The sequence below is a fragment of the Coffea arabica genome, chromosome 1e, assembly GCF_036785885.1.
Source record: "Coffea arabica cultivar ET-39 chromosome 1e, Coffea Arabica ET-39 HiFi, whole genome shotgun sequence".
Lineage (NCBI taxonomy): Eukaryota > Viridiplantae > Streptophyta > Magnoliopsida > Gentianales > Rubiaceae > Coffea > Coffea arabica.
In genome coordinates this window covers 38,801,094-38,825,141 of record NC_092311.1, presented here as the reverse complement: position 1 = coordinate 38,825,141, position 24,048 = coordinate 38,801,094, and the positions used below count along the sequence as shown (strand labels likewise).

The 24,048-nt window shown below is 34.2% G+C and overlaps 1 protein-coding gene across 4 annotated transcripts; it reads right to left on the bottom strand.

Annotated features, from left to right (window-relative positions):
- Nucleotides 1-17,322: 17,322 nt before the first annotated feature.
- LOC140009582 (uncharacterized) lies at nucleotides 17,323-20,518 on the bottom strand. Of its 4 annotated transcripts, none has more exons than XM_072055618.1 (7): nucleotides 19,877-20,518; nucleotides 19,600-19,730; nucleotides 19,432-19,514; nucleotides 19,164-19,267; nucleotides 18,646-18,716; nucleotides 17,770-18,074; nucleotides 17,323-17,641 (listed from the first exon to the last, which is right to left on the bottom strand). In XM_072055618.1, exons 1-7 carry the CDS (start codon nucleotides 19,946-19,948, stop codon nucleotides 17,484-17,486), a joined length of 924 nt encoding a protein of 307 aa, XP_071911719.1. In that variant the 5' UTR covers nucleotides 19,949-20,518; the 3' UTR covers nucleotides 17,323-17,483. The 4 variants fall into 4 exon arrangements, with proteins under 4 accessions (XP_071911719.1, XP_071911720.1, XP_071911722.1 ...); XM_072055619.1 differs by having other exon boundaries at nucleotides 17,323-17,638; XM_072055621.1 differs by having other exon boundaries at nucleotides 19,600-19,778; nucleotides 19,877-19,929.
- Between the last annotated feature and the right edge of the window lie 3,530 nt (nucleotides 20,519-24,048).

Genomic DNA, 24,048 nt, shown 5'->3' with positions numbered 1-24,048 from the left:
AGCACCAAAACAGTGGCAGGAGAAATTTGATAAAGTAATTTTATCAAATGGCTTTAGTCACAATAAAGTAGATAAATGCATATATTCCAAAGTTAACAAAGATTATAGTGTAATTATATCTCTTTATGTAGATGATATGTTAATCATGGGGACCAACATGCAAGGAGTAAATGAAACTAAGAGGTATTTAACCTCCCAATTTAAAATGAAAGATTTGAAAGAAATTGATGCCATCTTAGGAATCAAAGTTAAGAAACACAGTGGGGGTTATGCTTTATGTCAATCTCATTACATTGACAAGATTATATCTAAATTTAATCATTTGGGTATAAAAGAAACTAATACCCCATTTGATGTTTCTAATAAGCTAGTGGAAAATTTGGAGAGATCTATTAGTCAATCAGATTATGCTAGTGCAATTGGTAGTTTGATGTATGCTATGCATTGTACTAGACCTGATATTGTATTCACTACTTGCAGACTTCCTAGATTTACTCATTATCCTCATACTGACCATTGGAAAACAATTGAATGAGTAGTAGGTTACCTTAAAAAGACAAAGTCTTTTGGATTGTATTATAACAAGTTTCCTTCGGTACGTGAAGGTTACTGTGACGCTAGTTGGATAACTAGTGTAAATGATAATAAATCAACATCTAGTTGGATTTTAAAATAGACGGAGGAGCTATCTCATGGGCTTTTAAGAACTAGACGTGTATTACTCATTTGACTATGGAATCAGAATTTGTTGCACTAACAGCAGCAGGCAAAGAAGCAGAATGGCTAAGAAATTTATTACTAGATTTAGAATTATGGCCACAACCAATGCTAGCCATTTCTTTGCAATGCGACAGTGAAGCAACTATGTTTAGAGCATTTAGCAAAATTTATAATGGTAAATCTATACATATTGCTTTAAGACACGAGTATGTAAGACAATTAATTTCTGATGGAATTACAACAGTTGTCTACGTAAAATCTAGTAATAATCTTGCTGATCTTTTAACTAAAAGACGCTCAAAAGAAATGATCAAAAGCACTACAAATACTATGGGTCTAAAACCATTCTAAAATTGTCAATGGTGATGGTATCCTAACCTTTCTTATTACCTAATAATTCTAAAGGTTTAATAGGTAATAACAAGTTATTGTTTGACTGTTAGCAAGTACTATAATTAAAAGTACTTATGAAATAAGGAGGTTGAATAAATTATTCTTAATGAAGTAAACATGTTTGGATTAAGAATAAGGTAGTCTAATTGCAAGACTCCAACGTAGACTTTACATATATGAACTCAAGAGGTGGTGCTGCTTTTATCAAAAGTTTGGACTAAACCTTTTGTAAAAGTTCATGAATCAGAAGGGAGCACAAGGCCATAATACAGTGCTAAAACTCACGTGAACGTTTTATGAGACATAAGTAAGATTTATGTGTATGATTTTTCTGATCTTGTTACAAAGGAATTGTGGTTTAAAATTATAATTACCATCAATTTCAATGAGGTTTCGAAATAATTATACTAATAATAGGTTTAAATCGAAAGACACCTATTATATGCATAAATCTTAAAATATTTTGATTTTGATTCATCACTAACTAAGTGGGGGATTGTAGGAAATAGTTAGTGATGAATCTCACATTGAAAGTGTGCGAAGTAGGGATGTACTCGAGCCAAGTCGAGCTCGAATATTGCTATACTCGAGCTCGACTCGACCCATATATAACTAGGCTCGACCTCGACCGAGCCTAAAAAATCGTAACTCGAGGCTTGACTCGAGAAAATCCCTTTAAACTCGAGACTTGACTCGATAAGGCTCGACCTTTAGTCAAACCTTATCAAGCTGAGTCTAATCAAGCTTTTTGACTCGACTCGGAAAATGTACACTTCTGCCATTATGGAATTTTATTATAAAGAAGAGTATATTGTAAATTCAGTATAAATTATATCCATAACGGTCATTTTATAATTATAATACATATATTTTATTTAAATTATATATATTATTTAAATATATCCTGACTCGACGAGCCACAAGCCCCAAAATACTGACTCGAAACTCGACTCGAAAATACATTCGAGTAGCTCGAGACTCGACTCGAACTCGGTCAAACCGAGTTCAAGCCAAGCCATTGACTGCTCGCGAGTAGCTTGGCTCGCGTACATCCCTAGTGCGAAGAATGGAAAAGATTTATAGTCAATTTCAAACCTATTCAAATAAATTTGAATGGTAGGAAATTTTGGAGGAAAACTTTAAAATTGCACATATATTTGTCATGTTGACTATTGAATTAGAATATATATTTAATGATTAAAGATTGGCACTTGAGCACTTGGGTCTTAAGAACCGAAATTAATTTCATTTTAATATTTCGTCTTAACTAAACAGTTTCATTTAGGGGTTGTGTCTAATGATACAACTCTTAAGCGCCCATTAAGTGTCCATTCATTTAAAAGGTGCCTATTCAGGAATAAGTATGTTTCCAAAAGACATGACATTCCTTTTGGGGTGTTTGAACCTTATAAATAAGGATGTTCAAATATTAGAAGATATATTCTTTTTATTTCTAGATTTACTATTCTTCTACTTCTTATCAAAACAATAATTCTCTGAACCATTCTTCGGAGAATTTCTTCAATCTACTGTGTGGAAATTCTAGTTGGCTTTGTTATTTTTGGAGGAAATTGTCGAAAACCCGGTAGTAGAATAGTGGAGGCAAATTTTCTTAAGGAAAGTGAATCTTCACGTCAAAGCCATTTTCTGTAGTTGTAGTTGAAATTTTTCTAACAAGAAGCACTGTACAAGGGACAATTTATAAAAGTACTGTTTCAAGTAATGATACATTGATACGTAGAGACCAAGATTGCCCACTCTGATTTTTGTACAGTAGTGAGTAATGAGTAACTGATTATTCTATTCTATCCTCCTCAACTCCCCTTATCACTCAATTCCCCTTATCACATGTGGAATTTAGTGTGTGATTAATCAATGAAATGCTTTATATGGGAGTCTCAGATGAAGTTCTTGCAACTAAAGATGCTTTGGGACATTGATCTTGCTACAAAATTGGAAAGGGAACTTTATTTGTCTATCTTTAAGGTGTCAGAAGTAAGGTTTGGAAAGACTTCCTGCTAGCTTCTTTGATTAGATTCATTTTGTTTTAAAGGTAGATACCATGAAAGAGTCGGGCAAAGAGCCAACTATAGAGACGGTAGTTTATTTAGCTTTCCAACTTATGAACATGCTTCTTTTTTCCCGTTCAAACTAATTTGAAAGGGTTGGTTATGTATTGTTGATATGTATTTCAAAAGTCTTTAATCTCTCTTTATAAGATTAATAAGAATGAAAATACTTGTTTAGCTTTAGTCTTAAATCAAGAAGTAGTGCTTCAAAGCTCGCAAGTAATTTAACTAGCCTTGAGATTTAAAGTAGGACTGAGCATTTTCTTTCTTTTTGGTATCCCTAAACTATATGGTTGTCTAGGACCTGAATAGATCAGATCGGGCTTGGCCAACCTAACAAAATATTTTGTTAGCAATCTATAACCTAGTTTTGCAGCCTAATTTGACCCTAGTTGTCAATGATCGAACCCTAGGTGACATTATATTGAACACCTTGAGCTTGGTGGGATAAGATTGTTGGAATCCTAGAAAGGTTTCCATTTGCATGATTGGTAATAGAAATTTGACTCTTGTGTCCTGTAGTAGTAGTTGCTAAAAGTAAAGGCATTGGATTAGAAACTTTCATTTAACAAATGAGTTATTTAGTTTTAACTTATATTGCTTAATTTGGATGAAATGTCTAGGACTGATCCCTACAAATTTACATGCAATTATACAGAATCATTAGTTTGATTTTAATACAAGTACAGCAAGAACTCACGAAAAGGTTCTTTTTAATACGATATTTTTTGCTATCACTACCACGACTATTTGCTTTACCATTTGAGTAGCTGCACGAGTAACTTGATTAAAGTGAATCAATATCAACTTTTGTTTTTTGTTACATTTTAGCCATATAAGTGTCAAGATCTAACTAATTGCAAAGTTAGTAAAAGAATAGAAATTCTGATATATAAACGAAAAATAAAATAAAATAATAAATACTAAAAAATAATAATATATTTTTTCATTAGCACGTATATTTTGGCAAACACATTAACATATGTTACGTTGAGAAGATAAGCTATCATACTACTAAGTTTTTTTTTATCGGTTTAATGGAAACTCTTAATCATTATAAACAAAAATTGAAGGGTTAGAGAGTTGAGCAAGGACCTCGCTGTCACTTGGCTTATGTCCATCCTAGCTGAGCATAGCTCAGTGTTGGAAATCGAGGCTATTCAATTATGTCTCTCCGATGGTTATTAAAGGCTATTTTTTTTGGCTGCAACCCTAATATTTGTATAATCTAATTTATCCTATGCTACAAGGAAGAGGAGCCTAAAGAGACTGTATAAAGAACTAGCAGGTTTATGGATCCAACTAGACCAAAGGGATGTTCTGACACCTTCTTTGGATTTTTTTCAAATTAGGTGGGGTTTGAATCGCTCGACCTATAGTCCAAAGAGGAATTTAATCCCTTTTTGGTGACCATTGAGCCAAAGCTCAGTGGTTATTGTTATTAAAGGCTATTTATTGAGTCTGATTCCCTAATTACTGTCAACATATTTTAAGGTAAGTTCTATTAAAGGTGGACAATTCACCATTAGGTGGAGGAACTTAAAAGTTATTACTTTATTTGTAGGGAAAATGATCGGTTTCATCCTTCACATTTCACAAAAATATTCTTTTCGTTCCTCACTTTTAAAATGAAGCAATTTCGTCCTTGACATTTAAAAACTAAAATTATTATATCCCTGAACCCAAATTTCAATCTGAATCAAACCACCAATCAACCTGATTACAAATTTTGGAGGTGTAATTGATAGATCACTTGGTTAACTCAACTTGATATTCATGTAAAATTTAATGAACCTAAAAAGAAAAAAGAAAAAATTATAATATAAAAAAGAAAGATTAATCTTTTCTACATTATCATTGTATACACTGACGGTTTATGTACCGTCATATCATTTTAATTTAAATTTAAACACCAAATTTTATATTTATGATGCACATCTAGATTTGCAAGCGGATATACTAACGATGCATGAAAAGATTTATCAAAAAAAAAACTCTACTATTCCAAGACAAAGAATGGCCTTTTATGTTATAATTTTTATTTTTTTGATTTAATAAATGTCATGTGAATATGATGAAGTTGACCGAATGATCTATCAATTCTATTTTCGAAATTTATTACTGGGTTATTGCATGGTTTGATTCAGATTGAAAATTAGGTTCAGGGATGTAATAGCTTTAATTTTTAAATGTCAGGGATGAATTTGCTTCATTTTAAAAGTGATGGACGAAAAGAATATTTTTGCGAAATGTGAGGGATGAAACAGGTCATTTTCCCTTATTTGTATTTGTTTCTCACCCATTCTTAGAGGTAAATGAATTAATGGGTTTGTTCTCAAATGTTAGTTTTACTAATGCATCTAAAATACTGTTTACACCTTATTTCAAAATCTTTCTCAGCTAGGGCAGTTTAATGGATCTTTTTTTGAAGCTTTTTGTAATTTCTTACTTTGGCTAATTAGAGCTTTATTGTAAGGGATTTGTACTCATGGAATAACTTTTACGGTTGCCATCCATGTATCTATATATATGTTTACGGAGTTTGCCATGTTACAGAAATGTATTTCATTAAGGATAATAAGATGCCTTTAATGTGAGAATATAATCATGCTATAAATTATTCAAACAAAAGTTAAACTATTTCAATGCTCTTGATTCATACTGCCACTAGACCAATGAATCCAAAATATAAAATCTTCTGCTTCAAAAACTAGACTAATTAACCTATGATTATCATAATGATGCATCTTTAGTTTAGAGCTAGCTGAAAATGATTGAACTTTGAAACATAATACTTTTACTCGTTTGTTTTTCCATTATTCTATCGTCATGTGAAAAGAGCCTGACACCCTAAGTAGAAAAATGAAAACAACAGTGAGGAAAAACATAAATTGTTAGTAATTCATGAGCAAATCCAATTCTTATACCTTACTAGCAACTGCGATTCTATTTTTCTTCTCTTAGGGGAAGGAGGATGCCACTCTAGCTTCAAGGATTAAAAAATGGGTTGCTTAGTACCTCAATTCTAGGGACAAATTTTTTTCGTAGTTGGAATTGGTTTGTAAAAACAAAGATTTTGTCTTTGTTATTGGATAAATTTAATTTTTTTATCTTCGGTAAAGAAAAGGAATTACAATCAGGTTAAAGATAGAAAATGCTTTTTTGATTGTGAGAGGTCGTATGTGAAACATTTAGAGTGAAATGTGTTTAAGTACAATAACATTACACACACACACACACACACACACATATATATATATATATCAAATAACCAATTTTTTCCTAACCTTTTCCTCCAGCCTTTCTATCCAATGTCTCCTTTTCTCCTTTTCCCTCATTTGGCTAATCTATTTATCTTTTGTTCCTCTTTCTCTATGTCCCTCTAATCCCCTTTTTTTTTTGCATTTCCTATTATGCTACAAATTTTTCTATCAATAATCTTGTCATTCTAGAATTTGGAAGTTAAGAAACAAAACAACATCAACAAAACTCACTCTGTGGATTGTGAAAGATGCAAACGTATCGGGAGTTTTTTGGCTTTGTCTAAGATATTACAACAATGAGCTGGAAAATCATGTAACTAAAGAATGATGAAGAAAGCATAAGTCCAATTGTTTGAAGAGTTTTAGCAATCAGAAATTAATTGAATGTTTTCCTTTTTTGAATTTGAGAACAAACTTCGCTTAAATTTCAATGATTTCATGGAATTCATATTTGGTATCATGTTGGCAACTAAGACAGACATTATTAATGAAAAGGAAATAATACGTCTATTGTGCCTTTGAACTATAAAGAAAGGACTGTCAAACTAGGTGAGGAATTATATTTTGAATAGGAAGATTCTATGACATGATGGTTCAAATCACATAAATTTTGGATGCTAAACTTAAAATTGCAAGAGTGTGTCTACCTCCAAGACGTTAAAATTGCGAGTTGAAATGAAATGTTAATCTTATTAAATGATAACAATATTCAATTATGAGAAAAGGTTTTTCTTTCCCTACTAACTCCAAGAAGTTTCTTAATGCTTTTGTTTTCTATTTGGTCGAGCCCTGAAGTTGTGGTCCTCTTCAATGCCTATACGAGGATTGACTTGTCATGTTTCCAGAATGAAGGATTTGGTCGAAAGAAATTGCCTTAGAGAAGAAATCAAGAATAAACTCAAATGGCAAACTGGTAACGAACTTGGAAAGGAGTTAGAGTTCTAGGTTTAATATTGACCTACAGATCCTTAATTAGTATTACAATATTCAATTATGAGAGCAGTGGAGCAGTGATGTAGTGATCACAGATTAGTTGCATGAAGTTTTGTCTTGGTATTCAAAAAGTTAAAAATGTCCAAAAGGCTATGCCTTCTTACATGAACACCAAGGGAAAACAAATGCTAATGATTGGAAAGTGGAAATTGTCTGTCACAATCAAGACTTTGAATTTATGTTAATCAAGACTTTGAAAGTTATGTTGTTTATGTTGTCTATGTTGTTTCCTATTTTAATTCACCTACTCTCAAAACTTGTAGGTACTTTTAGATTTTTTATAGGTTGATGGCTCTTTTTAATATGAATTTTCTTGCTATCAATACCATGTGTTGAAGTCGGCGAATTTCTAGGAATATTGTCAAAATTGAAAAAGTTCAGAAAATTGGTGTTCCGTGGGGAGTGTTGTGGAATAAGGGGTCGTTGCAATTGAGACATGAGACTACTAATAAAAGACTTTTAATTTTCATTTATTTTGGTTTCATTTATTTTGGTTCATTTTTTTTTAAATGCTTCGCCGCTCATGAAATAAGCGGCGAAGGAATTTTGATTGCCGCTTAACTCAAGAGCGGTGAAGGTTTTGTCTTTATGTGTCGCGGCGATAATGAGCGGCGATACATTGCTTTTTTTTTTTCGAAGCATTCTTCCTACCTTTTATTATTTAATATGTAATTTTTAATAAGTTATTTAATGTTTAATAAAAGGCAGTGCGACCAAGTTTTTTTCTCCTGTAAAACGTAACCTTAATTAGGCATAATTAGGGTTTTACGTTTTACATGAAATACTAATTTTCAAATTATAGTGTAACGCTTTTCAAATTAAAATTCTTAAATCGTATTACTAAAATTCTATTATAAACCTAAATTATTAAAAATTTAAAATATGATATTAGAATACTGTTAAATTTATAAATTAAGATGATAATCAAGTATGCTATTAAATTACTAATAAAATTTGTCTAAGTCATATTTTTTAAATTTTATAATATTATTATAGCAATCAATAATGATAAATAATACAATATTTATAGAATATAATAATTAGTATATAAACTTAAATAATAATAAATTAGGCTTAATAAAAGTTTAGGGTTTAAATAATTAGTATGCTATTAAAAACACTCTAAAATTTACCAAAGTCATATTTCTAAATTGTTAATGGTAATGCTAATTTGAAAAATGATAAATAATGCAACATTAAACAATATTTATAGAATGTAATAATTAGCATATAAAGTTAATTGATAATAAAATGAGAGTTTCGATAATTATTTGAAAAATAATATTTTTAAATCACCCATCAACACGGCTCTTGCTCTTATCTCGCGGAGTGGTAGAACAGTCACATTTCCAATGAATTCTCCCATGTGGTAGATCTCGTCCTAATTGTAATCGTTCGGACCTCCAAGGTAGTGCATGAACTTGTTCATGTGTTTAATCATCGTCATCATCAACGGAGGGATCGAATACCAAAGTTTGGCCGCATCTAGGACAAGAACCATGTATAGGCGCTTGGAAAGAAGCACTAATGGGAACACTGTCGTCGTCCATATGCAAAGCAGGTGAGAAACCAGCCAAGGTTTCTAGGAAGTGGTGCATTTGATCAAGATTATCCTGAAACTTAATTCTGGACACATCGTTGTAGCAAGTATTGTATACGTGCGTGTATACGACTGGACACTTTCCCTTCTGAAATATCGAATCAACTTAAAAAAAGAGAAATTTGTATGTTGTAGTCATATTATATGTTAATAAATAAACATGTAATGGGATTTGATTACATAAAAAGGGAAAGTGTTTAACAATTTACCAAGTAGTCGAACTGTCCCCCATCTGGTCGATGAGCATCATCTCCTGGTTGCCGTGAAACAGAAGGTGCTATATGGCGAATAGTAACGTTTTGGTACCATACAATGTACTCATCTAAAGGTATTAATGGATCGCTGCGATATCCACCAACAATCGATTGAGCACGACGTTCCTAGTATTGCACTCAATGACTATGGTACTGGGCTCAATCCTTTCTAGAACGGTTTGAACGACCTAAAGAATATAATTTCTTATCCTTGTCTATGTCAACAGAGGCAGGGTATCGGTTGAAATAACGCAAATTGTCGTAGTATCCGTTGTGAAAAGTGAATTTTCACAACCTTCCAATATATCAACGGAATTACTGACTACTATATGTGATGTCCGGTTGAGGAATAAGCGGGGAGCTGTGCAATAAGGTCGATAGAATACGGCTCCCAGATAAACTATGACAATAAATTTGTTTAACTAAGTGCGATTGTAAATACATATTGAGAGTTTGCTATCAAAATTGTATATTACTTTGAGTACCTCATCAGCTTCTATTTCGATGAGTGCATCACGAAATAATAAGACGACATGCGATGGCACATATCTAGTCGTATGTTCTCCTGTCCAACGACCACCTCTGGAAAAATTATCGCCCTGTACAGCAGGAACCAAGACGGTCAAATGAATCTTGGGCATCCTCTCCCAAGCCCATAACGGTAAAAAATATGAATTTTTCACGTTAAATCACTATTGTATTTAAATGAAATATAGACGTGCAATGATTCTAAACTTATGCATTTAGTACTTGCAAAAACATGTACGGGCCAACTGTGCAGCTTGTGGTTGCGTAAGCGCTTTACACAGATGGAAATATAAATAGGCAAGTGTGGCGCTGCCCCAACTGAAATTACTTAAAGCCTCTAGGTTTCGTAAGTAATCCAACCAGAGGCAACTTACAACATTTTCACACATGTTGGCAAATAATTATCCAGCAAATAAGATCAAAATGTAGCATCGAACATGTTGCTGAACTAATTCCTCCAGTGTATCATCTGGAAGAGGCTCGTATAAAAAGTCAAATATTGGAATAAGTTTCAACATTCCATCCTTAAAGTTTTGCGTCTCAGGTCTAAAACTTAGAAGCTCCTCAATTAATTGCTTCTTGCGTATAATATTTCTATTTCGATCAATAAGTGTCACTGGTAGTCCGTCGACACGTACACCCCATAATACCTCCTCATCCTGTAAAGCGACTATGGCCTCACCCACAAGAAGATGAAATGTGTGGGTCTCCTGCTTCCATCGCTCAATAAACATTGTAATCAATCCATGATCAATTTCAAAATAACCTGCCTGTACGATTCTCCAAAAACTTATTACACGAAGGTAATTTGCTATCCGAGAATTTAGCTGATTTCGTACCAGATCCCAAAAAAAATCGTCAGCTCGTTTTATATCGAGCTGACTCTTCTGCCCTAAAAATACGGCTTTCGATCGATGTGTATCATGAAAATATAATACGCCATCTTCGTGCGGACCCTGTATAGGATCAGGAGTCTGTTTAGATCAATGTGACATGTTTAGGATAATCTGCACAATCAAATATTTATTAATAGTCGACATACAATTCTAATTTTATTAAATTATACATCAACAATAGACATACAGTCAAAAATCGAGCAAACAACTAATATAACACATAATTAACGACTACACAACCTTTAACTAATTATTCATCTCGTTCATGCTTTTACACATGAAAATGACTAGAATAAGGGCAATTGGAGGTGTTGTGGTCTGTCCGTAAATAGTGACTACAACGACGAGACGCATCGAGACATCGACGATCCATTTAATTATGTATTCTAATAATGGCCTTAGGACCAGGTCTCTTTTATTTAATTTTTCCTACGTCATAAGTAAGTCGTAACTCCGAAGGGACCCAATAAGCCGAATTCGGCAGAGGTTGAAACTGTCCTTGAAGCGAAGATTGTCAAGTTGAAAATATGTGCACGTAACCTATTAGATGGTACGAATTTGTATCCGACCTATAACAAGCTGCAAATACGTGCGAGCATGAAAATCTAAACTTAACCCACTTGCCACACGTACATATGTTATTCCCAAACTTGACAATCTGCGCATTGCCACCCTTTCCATTATCGCGTCGATTAGTAATAATGCAATATATTCCGCCTCTATGATCATATACTTGGATTGAGTGTGTCCTTGCCTTTAGTTCATTTTTCAAGAATGGCTTTCATATTTCTTTAGGATAAGCATATGCCGTGTTGAAGGCCAATTTTCGTTTCGACCTAAAGAGCTCAACAATTTGATTAATAGTGATGTACGCATGCTGTTATTGGTAATAATTGAACATTGCGCAATACATTGTTGAAACACTCAGCTACGTTCGTCGATGTGTGGTTTTACCGACATCCCCCATCCTTGCATAATGTCCACTGTTCTGGTTTGACAAAACCGCCATTCAACCATTTATACGCCTCTTCATTTAACAACCATATTTGTTCCATAAATGCATCGTATTTTTTGGCTTGATTTGCTGCTCCAACAGCCCACATAAGATCTTTAAATCTGGACAATAATAATTGACCGACGATTAAACTCATATTTAGTAGGTATTCATACTATGTATTTTTAATCTAATATTAAAAAATATACATACCTTTGATTTCAAAAATTTTGTGCAAAGTTGCTCTGCACATGTACTAAACAGTATCGATGCACAGCCATCGGTTCTTTTCACTCCGACAAAGTATTAATAGCATGTGTTATGCCCTTGTGCCTATCCAAAATAACACATATATTTTTCACCTCACGGCACACATGATGCTGCAAATGCGACATGAACCATGTCCAACTCCGATTTGTCTCATCGTCTACAAGTGCGAATGGAAGTGGTCACTACCGATTAGAGGTATCAAAACCAACAGCAACCAATAATTTTGCTTTGTATGTGCCCTTCATAAATATGCCGTCAATACAAATAACTGATTTAAGGTGTCAAAATGACTCGTTCACCGGCCCAAATACCCAAAACACATAATGAAAGATTCTGCATCCAGCACTGCTTTGCGGATGGTGCTCCCACTTGATAACTGTTCTGGGATTGATTTTCACCAATTCCTACTTGTACGTAGGGAGCGCAGATATAGAAGTTGGCCAATCACCATACACAATATCAATCGCATGTCACCTAGTATACCATGCTTTTTTGTACGAAACATCCGTATCAAAAGCACATTTAATGCTCGCTTGTATTTCTTTGATGGCATACAACGGACCATTTTAGACGCGGTGTATTATGTACTCGGCTACGACTTTCGAACTCAACTGTCAGTGGTCATTGAAATTCGAAACTCGCACACACGTGTGTTCCTTCACAAATGTTACAATCTTCCACATATTACGTGTGCATTTTAGAGTGGCTCTTAGCTGCCAATTACATGGAAGCGAAGCACTATGGGACTTGCAACGGACATACCAAGTGGTCGATTTACTTTCTCGCACTTTGTACTCCCTGTTGTGCTTGATCGACCAGAGTTTGACAGCTCGCTGTACGTCGTTCTTTGTTTCAAAAATCATTTCCAATCTAAGCTCCTTTGTCCGCTCATCCCATACATTGTACTCTGCCAAAACTTCCTTCTTAAAAGGATCAAAATTCAGTGAGGTTTCCACACCTTCAAGGTCATTTAGATGGACTAGTATATGATATGAGATCGATGGACTGGCAGCCGATTGAACTGGCGGATTGCCAAATTCTTCATCGATTTGATCCTACTCATCATCGTTCGAATCATCACCGTCGGGTTCCGGTTCCGTATCTTGATCAACATTAACATTTTCACTCTCTGGTATGCTCGATAGGATTGTCGGATTGAAAATTTTCACTTGAGGCAATTCATCAAAAGAACGATTTACCATCCTTACACTTTCAGTTACCTCAGTAATACTGTTTGACTCCTTTTCAAAATCATTCTTGACTAATGATGTTTGTCCGCCGTCATGGTCACTGTGAATATGACGGGTTCGTGGCTCTATTTCTACATATATTTCACATGCCGTGTGTGGTGACATCAACTTCATATGATATAGCGTGTCAATGTCATCTTCGCATTCCAATTGCACTCCAGCAAATATGTCTTGGCCAACAGCATTTCTAAATCATAGATTCAACTTGCAAACATTCTGATCTAATTGCATTTAAGTATACACTTTATCCACCAATTCATCATAATTTATTCGATTTTTCACTAAAACGATTTTTTTATACCGTGGAGGTTCATATGCGAATGATCTTCCGGTCTCGTTTATTCTACCTCCCCAATAAAATTGAAACACCAATACAAGGTCCATCGATATTTTTTTCCTAATTTTACGAATATTTTTATATCAACTTATCATAATTACTAATATTAATGCAATAAGCGTTTTCATTAGTAATAGCACCACTAATAAAATAATCATCAATAGCAAATGAATAAATAAAAATAAATTTATCAAACAAATAGTATTATTCACACTATTAGAGTAATGGTCTTCTTTAATTAATCATAGGTACTATTAGACTATGATTGTAGTACTGTAACTTATATTTTTAAAACTATTAGTATTACTTACTATTTATTATTCATATTAATATTACTAAACTATAGATTAATAGTACGGGTATTATTAATGTATCAGTTACTATCTCACAATCTCATATTGTATTATTGTTATTTTTACTATATAATTTTAACCACTCACTATTTACTATTTATTATTTATTATTTACTTTTTATTATTTATTATTTATTATTTACTATTTACTATTTACTATTTATCATTTACCATTTACTATTTACTATTTACCATTTAATATTTACCATTTATCATTTATCATTTACCACTTATCACTTATTATTTACCACTTACTATTTATTATTTACTATTTACTACTTACTATTTACCATTTGCCATTATTTATCTTTTATTCATCATTCGCCTAAAAGACTACTGCCTCTATAAAATTAATTCTAAAATCTGTCAAAAAATAATTTTTAAAAAACTTCTTTAATAACCATAAAAGACTAACCTTATCATCTGACTATTAAATAATCTTAAATGTAAATATTAATTCGCCGTCAACGACTATTAAATCTTAAAAACTATCACATTTTATTCATATGACCATTAATGTCAACAAATAATCATTTAATAGTATATCTTACTATTAGTATTCATTATTAATTTGCCTAAAAGACTACTGCAAATCATAAATAAATCATAAATCGTAAATAAAATACTACTGCAAACCATAAATAAAAGACTACTGCAAACTTTAAATAAAAATCTCATTCCAAAATTAAATAAATGTAAAGCAGCATAATATCTAGAACTTAACATAACTGCAAATATTATAAAATTATTATTAACAAAATTATTAAATAAACTAGCCTTGTCAATGATATATCATTTCTTTACAAAATTTCTTTCTGATCCACCCCTCAAATTGTAATATTGTTTTTCTGAATCGTCGTCTTAATTGACCAGCTACTCGCGAAAATCTAGGAGAAATATAAGATGAAAGAAGAAGATGAGGACCACCAGAAAGAGAAAAATCTAAGAAAATTTTGTGAAAAAGATGAAGAAGAAGATGAGTACCACACCAGAAAGAGAAAGGTCGTGAAGGAAGTGGGCTTTCTTAAGTGAATATATAGAGAACAGAGAAAAGTTGAGGTTGTCCGTGAAGATGAGATAGAATAGTTATTGTCGGCAATATAACAAATAATTGTAGTACTGCTACTTTGACTACAAATTCTGAACTTTGATTAGTTTAGTTTTAAAAAAAAAATTAGTGCATGGCCGTTAGCTTTTTTTATAAAGAAATAATAAGAGGGTAAATGACAACCATTGGTTGTGTTGGGTAGGTGGGATTGACGGTGGCAAAACTATCCCCGCAATCGAGATTTGCAATTTTACTTTAAAATATTCTTTTTCAGTTTAAAAAAAATTAATTTTTGTACAAATCAATCAATAATTGCCTTCTCACTTTAAAAGAAAATATTTTGGCCGACAATCAGCATCCGTTGATCACTGTGATCAACGGTGGGAAAAAATAAAAAATTTTGACGCCGCAATAAAAAAAAGGGAAAATGATCGGTTTCATTCTTCACATTTCACAAAAATATTCTTTTCGTCCCTCACTTTTAAAATGAAGCAATTTCGTCCTTGACATTTAAAAACTGAAATCATTACATCCCAGAATCCAAATTTCAATCTGAGTCAAACCACCAATCAACCTAATTACAAATTTTGGGTGTGTAATGGGTAGATCACTTGGTTAACTCAAATAGATATTCATGTGAAATTTAATGAAGCTTAAAAGAAAAAAATAAAAAATTATAACATAAAAAAGAAAGATTAATCTTTTCTACATTATCATTGTATACACTGACGGTTTTATGTACCGCCATATAATTTTAATTTAAATTTAAACACCAAATTTTATATTTATGATACACATCTAGATTCGCAAGCGGATATACTAACGGTGCATAAAAAGATTTACCAAAAAAAAAACTCTACTATTCCAAAACAAAGAATGGCCTTTTTATGTTATAATTTTTATTTTTTTGGTTTAATAAATGTCATGTGAATATGATGAAGTTGACTGAATGATCTATCAATTCTATTTTCGAAATTTATTACTGGGTTATTAGATGGTTTGATTCAGATTGAAAATTAGGTTTAGGGATGTAATAGTTTTAATTTTTAAATGTCAGGGACGAATTTGCTTCATTTTAAAAGTGAGGGATGAAAAGAATATTTTTGCGAAATGTGAGGGATGAAACAGGTCATTTTCCCTAAAAAAAAATTAACGCAACAAATTTGATTTGCGACGTCAAGGAGGAAAAGTCAAAAAGCTGATGCAAATGATGTCAGCTTTTTAAACTATTAAAAAAATAATAAATGCCTCCTAATTTGTCCTTATTAGCCATTTGCGTCAGCTTTTTAAACTATTCAAAAAAAATTGTATTGTATTAGCCGTAGTCCTGCTATCCTGTCAAGTCGTTGTCAGCCTTGTCGGTGTCAACAAGCCTTTCGCCACAGATCTGATGAGCGGCGAAAGCTTGGGGAAAAAAATTCGGAGAAATTATATAAAAATACAGCAACCAAAAATAAATACAAATTAATTCTAATTTTATTGATAGTCGCTTACCTAAAATGCAGCAGCCCTAAAACCAGAACCCCCTCCTGAATACCCCCAATTTTCTGAACATTTTCAATTTTGACAATATTCTTAGAAATTTGCCGTTGAAGCCACCTTCACTGCTTTGTAAACACTTGTAATGATTGATTGCATTATGCATTTCAAACACATGTATTAAGATTTTGGTCCATCTCATGATTCTACAATTTTACAACTCAAGTTTACAAATTCAAGTTACAATCATAATAGGATTGCTAAATATTTTAGAATTTAATTGGATTATTAGAAAATTGTGGCTTATTTTTGTACTTGATAAACACGAGAATATTTGGATGGTTTAGGTTTCAAATGTTATACTTGATCAATCTAAACCATTCACACTATTCTTTCCAATTTTTAGTCAAAAAATTAAATTAGGTGTATTGTAACCAAATTTTTTTAGTAATTGCTTGTATAACTTTGATCACATTGTTTGAAGCCCGACTAATTGTGGTTGATGTATAAAGTGATGGTTCTTCAAGTTCTCCTATTTCCCCTATCCCTTAAATAAGGTTTCGGAATATCTTTTTAAACCCATAATGCATTCAAATCGCCCCTCATCTTCCAAAACTAAATTTACTCCACAAAGTAACCCCAAATGACAGTCAAGAGACTCAAGACAATTTTGAGATGTATCAACAAATACAAAATTTCATATCATGGGCTGTAAATATGAGAAGGAAAATCTACTATTACTTTTGTGATAGTGCATTTGTTGCTAATAAATTAGAAAATTGTAGACAAATGACAATGTACATAAATCTAATGTAAGTGCGAATAAGTTGCAATTTGCATCATATTTAGCGGGGGGGGGGGGGGGGGGGGGGGGGGGGGGGGGGAGGGCTTGAGGAACAGTTCCGCCAATAATGACTGGAATCAGAAGCTCCCACAAGCAGCCCCAGTGGTTGTATTTGTGCATCCTCAAAGCCACATCTCAGATAACTGCTACTACTGGTTGCTTTTGAAGCCAAAGCAGGCAGAAAAGTTTTACTCAGATTACATCCACCAGCCTTAACTTCAGCTTCATATTGCCAGCTTGAACAACTATTTCTTCCTTGGATGGCTCCACCTTCAAAACTACTGCTTTCTTGTTGAGAGAAGGAACTACCACTGTATCACCTTCTTTTGGAATTTCAGCTTTTTTATCTGCTATACATGCAAGGAAAACTTTAATTACCTTACCCTCATATAGTCAGCATAGATGTCAACCCTACAACTCCTAAAATCAGATTGCCTGGAACAGAAAGAACAGCAATTGAAACCAATAGGCTATATACCTGGGACTGGTTGCTGCCTCGTATTATTTGCAGTTAGAGTCTCAGAGGCATTGGAGGTCTCACTTCTTCCTGCTTCACTTTGCAGATCAACAGAAGTCAAAGTGTCCTCGCTCTTTTTAACCATTGACCTATGTTGCCAATTGTTATGAGATGTTCGAAGCTGTCGTACTTTCTCATGAAGCCTTGAACGTGCTGAACCTGCAGTCTCAGATATTTTTTGTGTCATCTTGTATCTTTGATTCCTTTGGTGTTCCTTGACATTTTTGCTGGTCAACACTAGATCGCTATGGAGTTTTTTCGACAATCTGAGACAAATAATTATGAAAAGAATCTGGAGCGTCAACCATCTGTGGAACTTTTATTCTCAATACATTAATCAGCAAATTAAGTATCTACATTAATTTTTTTGATATTTCCTTTGTCATCTTTAACCAATTATACTGTCATTAGGGTATCCCTTCCATCATTCAGGTATCCACAAGCACATAAAGATGTTGAAAGTTATGTTGGTAAAGGAAATCATATGAACATGACTCACTTAACCAACAATAATCTATCTTTTCAAAGAGATGGCACTGTACTAAAAAAATTCACCTCGTAGTAGGATATTACATGTGGCATTCATTTCTACCCCTGTAATTAATCACTACTGATACTAAAGCCCACTCCACTTTACTTCAGATTTATGTACACAATACTTCCAGCAAATAGGATGAATCCAAAGGTATTTGAGCATTTCTTTCTATAAACTCTACACTGTGTAAGTGTTAAGTATTTTCTTCTCAACGCATCAGGACAATAAGGCATTTCTGTAGTTCTGGGAGACAGCTAAGGCAATCAAACAAAGACATATCTAGTTAATTGAAAGATTCTCACATCAGATAATGTTGAGCTTCCTGGATTTGCTTATGGAAATTATGCTTAAATCTCTCCATTTCTACTATAATCTGCAACAGGTCATAACAAAGGGAAGATTTCTTAAGAAAATAATGAAAATATATCAAAACTTGTAAAGAAAGCATCACAACCATTTACTGCATATATGCATCTAAAGACAACACCCGCAGAAAGCAGTAAATACCAATCTAATTAATATATAGTGTAATTTGGTACCCTTGAAAAGAATGACTAGGTTTATTGTTGCTTCTACAATTTGGCACATATATAGTTCAAAAGTGTCAGTAATATCATGTCAAAAGGTGATGGCATCTATCAAAATTACACTAATTAACAATCTATAAGGACAGAAACAGATTTAATCTAGGTAATTCTTATGTTTGAGTGTTCTTGTGAAGTTGATTGTAAAAGATAGTCAACCATTCTGCAATAGGATGCATATTTGCAAATTAACAGTCCTGATAGGCGTACATATTCCAATATCAAACAAATATTACCTCGTTAATTTCTGCACTAGCCACTCCATAAAGTTCACGAGCATTATCCAAAATTGCATTTGGAATTCCAAGCCTTTCAGCAATGCTGATTGCATTTGAACGGCCTGGAAAGGTGAGATGTACAAGGAAGAAAAACCCATGTAAATAGGTTTATACAAATGCTAAAAACACCTCAATCACACAAATGATTCTTGTTTATAATATGAATATTTCGGCAAAGGAACTGCAACTAATGAAGAACCGGTTACCACCAAATTGAAAAGAGAACCTGGTACTCCCCAAAGAATCCTAAAGGTGGGCTTCAAGTTCATCTCGTGAAACTCCATGCATGCATTTTCGAAGGCTTTATTGCTGTCAGTCGTGTTTTCCAACAGGAAGCCATCAGTTCGAGATTGGCATGCAGTTAGACAAGAAATTGTACCTTCTCGCAAACTACCTGTATTTAAGGGTTTTAAGTTCTCCATGATGTGTTGTTGCCATTGTTAGTAATGGACCAGCCTCTGCAAAAGATTCAAGCAATGCCATTCCCAATGCAGCGCCTTCTTGGGGATTTGTTCCTGCGCCCACCTATAAAAGGAGGTAATGCATGGTGCTATCTCTAAACAAGCAGGGTCTCTATAAATTAAATCACATAAACGAGTCAAACAAATGAACTGTAAAATTGTCCCAACAAAAATAAAAAATGAAACTAGGAACTTCTTCACAGCACATACTTCATCTAGTAGCACTAATGACAAAGTTGTTGAATGAGATAGAATTTCCTGCAAAAGAGTAAGCAAAATCATGTAGCCAGGTCAATAAAGGAACTAGCTCAGCAAAGTTTTAGTAAAAAAATCAGGTAACAGTATGAGTTTAGAAAGCAGAATTAACCATGGCAATCAGAAGGATGGTACATCCCAGTACTGCAAGCAAGAGAGGACTAATTCTATGTAATCAAGCATTTAAGAGTGCATGGTCTCTCAGGAAGAGGCCCAAACATAGTTCTTCCTTTCTCTTACAGTTCACTGAAGAGTGTGAATGCTAAGAAGTAGTAGATCAAAAATCCACTAATCAACATCTCAGTTGCAAGCATTATACAAGAAGCAACAAAAAGTTGATGTTGGAGCTGTGAGCATAAAACATGCTAAAAGGCTCTTAATTAAACCCCGAACAAATGCTTCCAGCAGCACAGCCATGTCAATGTAGAGAAGTCTATTTACGATATAAAATCATCAAGAGAAGAAGGCTAAGCTTACAAAAAAATTTCAAACAATTGGAATGAAGAAAAGTATTATTTCTGCCTAAGTTTGCTCAAAACTATGAATGTCTTCATATGGGGCTAAAAAATATGACCTAATGATGCCAACATCCTAATAATACAGAATAATGGTTAACTGACAATTTTTTCTTATAATTTAGTGTTCTATCCATTCAGTGCCTTGAGATTGGAGACCAATAAACCGAACTGTTAGGACCGGGCCAGGAAATAGACAAATCCAAGTTAGGACAAAGTAGGCGGTATAACCGACCATATAATAGATAGGTGGTAGATACCAGCCATATAATAATTAGGCGGTAAAACCGACCATATAAAGACGGATAACAAAGCAAATAAAAGACACAGAAGATTTACATGGTTCGGTCAAATTGACCTACGTCCACGGGCGAGGGAGGAGCAATATTTCTACTATGAAGAAGAAATACAAAAAACCGTAGGAAAATGGTTCCTAGGCCAATAGGCACTTACAAAAGAGTTTAGAAAATATTCCTAAACTCAAAACAAGAGAGCCTAAAATATTTGACTGAATGGGCTAGATGACTCAAGAAACTAATAGCCCATATAACTCTCTTGAGTGGTGCGAGTTTATTCCTTCATCAGGCTCCCTTATTTATAGGAAATCAAAGGAAGAATTCCTTTGGCTTCTACCGATGTGGGACGAAGCACCAAAAGCATTTGGTCAACAAATGCGGCTTCAACAAATCTCCACCTTGATGAGTCCCCAACATCGAGAGATTATAAACTTGCTCCACCTTCTTCATATAAGCCCCAATGGGCTTAAATCACCAATAACGAACACCAACCAAGTCCAAGCACTGCTTGAACTTGTAATTTGGAAGAGGCTTCGTAAACATATCGGCTGGATTGTCCTTAGTATTGATTTTCTGAATAAGGACTTTTCCCTCAGCAATGATATCCCGAATGAAGTGATACTTCACATCAATGTGTTTCGTACTCTCATGATACATCTGATCTTTAGTCAAGTGTATGGCACTTTGACTATCACAGTGAATATCAATAACACCTTGATATAGACTTAGCTCGTTAAATAAACTCTTCAACCACAAGGCTTCTTTGATTGCCTCGGTCACAGCCATATATTCTGCTTCAGTAGTAGACAAAGCTACGACAGGTTGTAGAGTAGCTTTCCAACTAACAGCACAACCGCCAATGCAAAATACATAGTCTGAAAGTGATCTTCTCCTGTCAAGATCCCCAGCGTAGTTTGAGTCTACAAAACCAACCAAAGTGTTATTATTTCTTCCAAACTCCAAACATGTATTTGAAGTACCTCGCAAGTATCTGAGAATCCACTTCACAGCTTGCCAATGTGCTTTACCAGGGCAAGACATATATCTGCTAACAACACTGACTGCTTGTGCAATATCTGGACGAGTACAAACCATTGCATACATAACACTGCCGACAGCACTGGAATAAGGAACCCGTGTCATATAATCTTTCTCTTCATCTGATTTTGGTGATTGAGCAGCAGATAGCCGAAAATGGCTAGCAAGAGGAGTAGATACTGGTTTAGCATCTTTCATGCCAAAACGCTCCAAAACTTTCTCAAGGTAATTTTTCTGGGTCAAGAACAATTTCCCTACTCCTCGATCTCGCTTGATATCCATGCCAAGAATTTTCTTAGCTGCTCCCAAATCTTTCATTTCAAATTCACTATTTAACTGCAGTTTCAAAGTGTGAATTTCTGACAAATTCTTGGCAGCAATGAGCATGTCATCAACATAAAGCAGCAAATAAATGAAAGAACCATCATTTAACTTCCGGAAGTAAACACAACTATCATACATGCTCCTCAAATAACCATGACCCAACATAAAGGAATCAAATCTTTTATACCATTGTCTTGGAGACTGCTTTAATCCATATAAGGATTTCTTCAATAAGCAAACATGGTCTTCCTTACCTTCAATTTTAAAACCCTGGGGTTGTTTCATATAAATTTGTTCTTCAAGTTCGCCATGTAAGAAAGCTGTCTTAACGTCGAGTTGTTCTAATTCCAAATTATACATGGCAACTAAAGCAAGCAAAACACGAATAGAGCTATGTTTAACAACAGGTGAGAATATATCATTAAAATCAACACCTTGTACCTGATTATAGCCCTTTGCAACCAATCGTGCTTTATATCTTGCATCTTCAACCCCTGGAATACCTTCCTTTTTCTTGAAGACCCACTTGCAACCAACAATTTTCTTAGCTGACGGCGGCTTTATAAGAACCCAAGTTTCATTCTGATGAAGAGATTCAATTTCTTCATTCATCGCAATCAATCACTTTGCAGAATCATCACAAGAAACTGCTTCTGAATAGGTGGAAGGCTCACCAACTGCATCAGTTTCTTCTGCAACAGATAAAGCATATGCAACTAAATTTGCATATCTTTGTGGTGGTCGAATGTCTCTCCTTTGTCTATCTCTGGCTATGGAATACTCCTCTTCTTCTGAGCTATCTTCAACAGTAGATTCAGGTGTATCTACTGGCATTTGTTGAATAGAAGATTTGGACTGAGAAGGACCAGAACTGCCAATATCAAGCTCCACCTGCTTCTGTGTACTATTAGTAGTACAAGGACTAGAAGACTCCTTCTTGGAAGATAACATAGACAATTCATCGAAAGTAACATCTCTACTGATCACAAATTTTGGAGATTTGGAATCAGGACACCATAATCTGTATCCTTTCACCCCAGAAGCATACCCAAGAAAAATGCACTTTTTAGCACTAGGCTCCAATTTTCCATCATTCACGTGCATGTATGCTGGACATCCAAAAATTTTTAAATTGGAGTAATCAGCAGGAGTACCTGACCAAACTTCCTCAGGAGTTTTGAAATCAATAGATGCAGAAGGAGAACGGTTGACAATATAACAGGCCATATTGATCGCCTCTGCCCAAAAGTCATTTGTCAACCCTGCATTGGAGATCATACATCTTGCTCTCTCCAAAAGAGTTCTGTTCATACGTTCAGCCACACCATTTTGTTGAGGCGTCATCCTGACGGTGTGATGCCGAACAATTCCTTCATTCTTGCAGAATTCATTGAATTCACCTCCACAAAATTCCATGCCATTATCTGTTCTCAACCGCTTAATATGCTTTCCTGTTTGTTTCTCAATCAAAACTTTCCATTGCTTGAAAGTTAGGAAAACATCATTTTTATGCTTAAGAAAATATACCCAAACTTTCCTTGAATAATCATCAATGAAAGTCAACATGTACCTGGCACCACCTTTAGAAGGAGCACGAGAAGGACCCCATAGATCTGAATGAATGTAATCAAGAGTACCTTTTGTCTTGTGAATTGCTGGTGAACTGAATCTGACTCTTTTCTGCTTCCCAAAAATACAATGTTCACAGAATTCCAATGGACCGGTACTTTGTCCACACAAAAGTCCTCTTTTGCTTAGTATGCCCAAGCCTTTTTCGCTCATGTGCCCCAAACGCATATGCCATAATTTTGTGATGTCTGTATCTGACAAAGATGATGTTGAAACAGCAGCATCACCTGTCACAGTAGATCCCTGCAAAATATACAAAGTACCAGATCTGTGTGCCTTCATAACAACAAGAGCTCCTCGAGTGATTTTGAGAACTCCGTCTCCA

Excerpts from the sequence above, each read along its gene's own strand:
- LOC140009582 (XM_072055618.1), bottom strand. The coding sequence starts at position 19,948 with ATGATTTTGCTTACTCTTTTGCAGGAAATTCTATCTCATTCAACAACT. Across the intron at positions 19,731-19,876 it reads CATTAGTGCTACTAGATGAA|GTGGGCGCAGGAACAAATCC; the intron begins GTATGTGCTGTG and ends CTCCTTTTATAG. Across the intron at positions 19,515-19,599 it reads CTTAAAACCCTTAAATACAG|CAATAAAGCCTTCGAAAATG; the intron begins GTAGTTTGCGAG and ends CACGACTGACAG.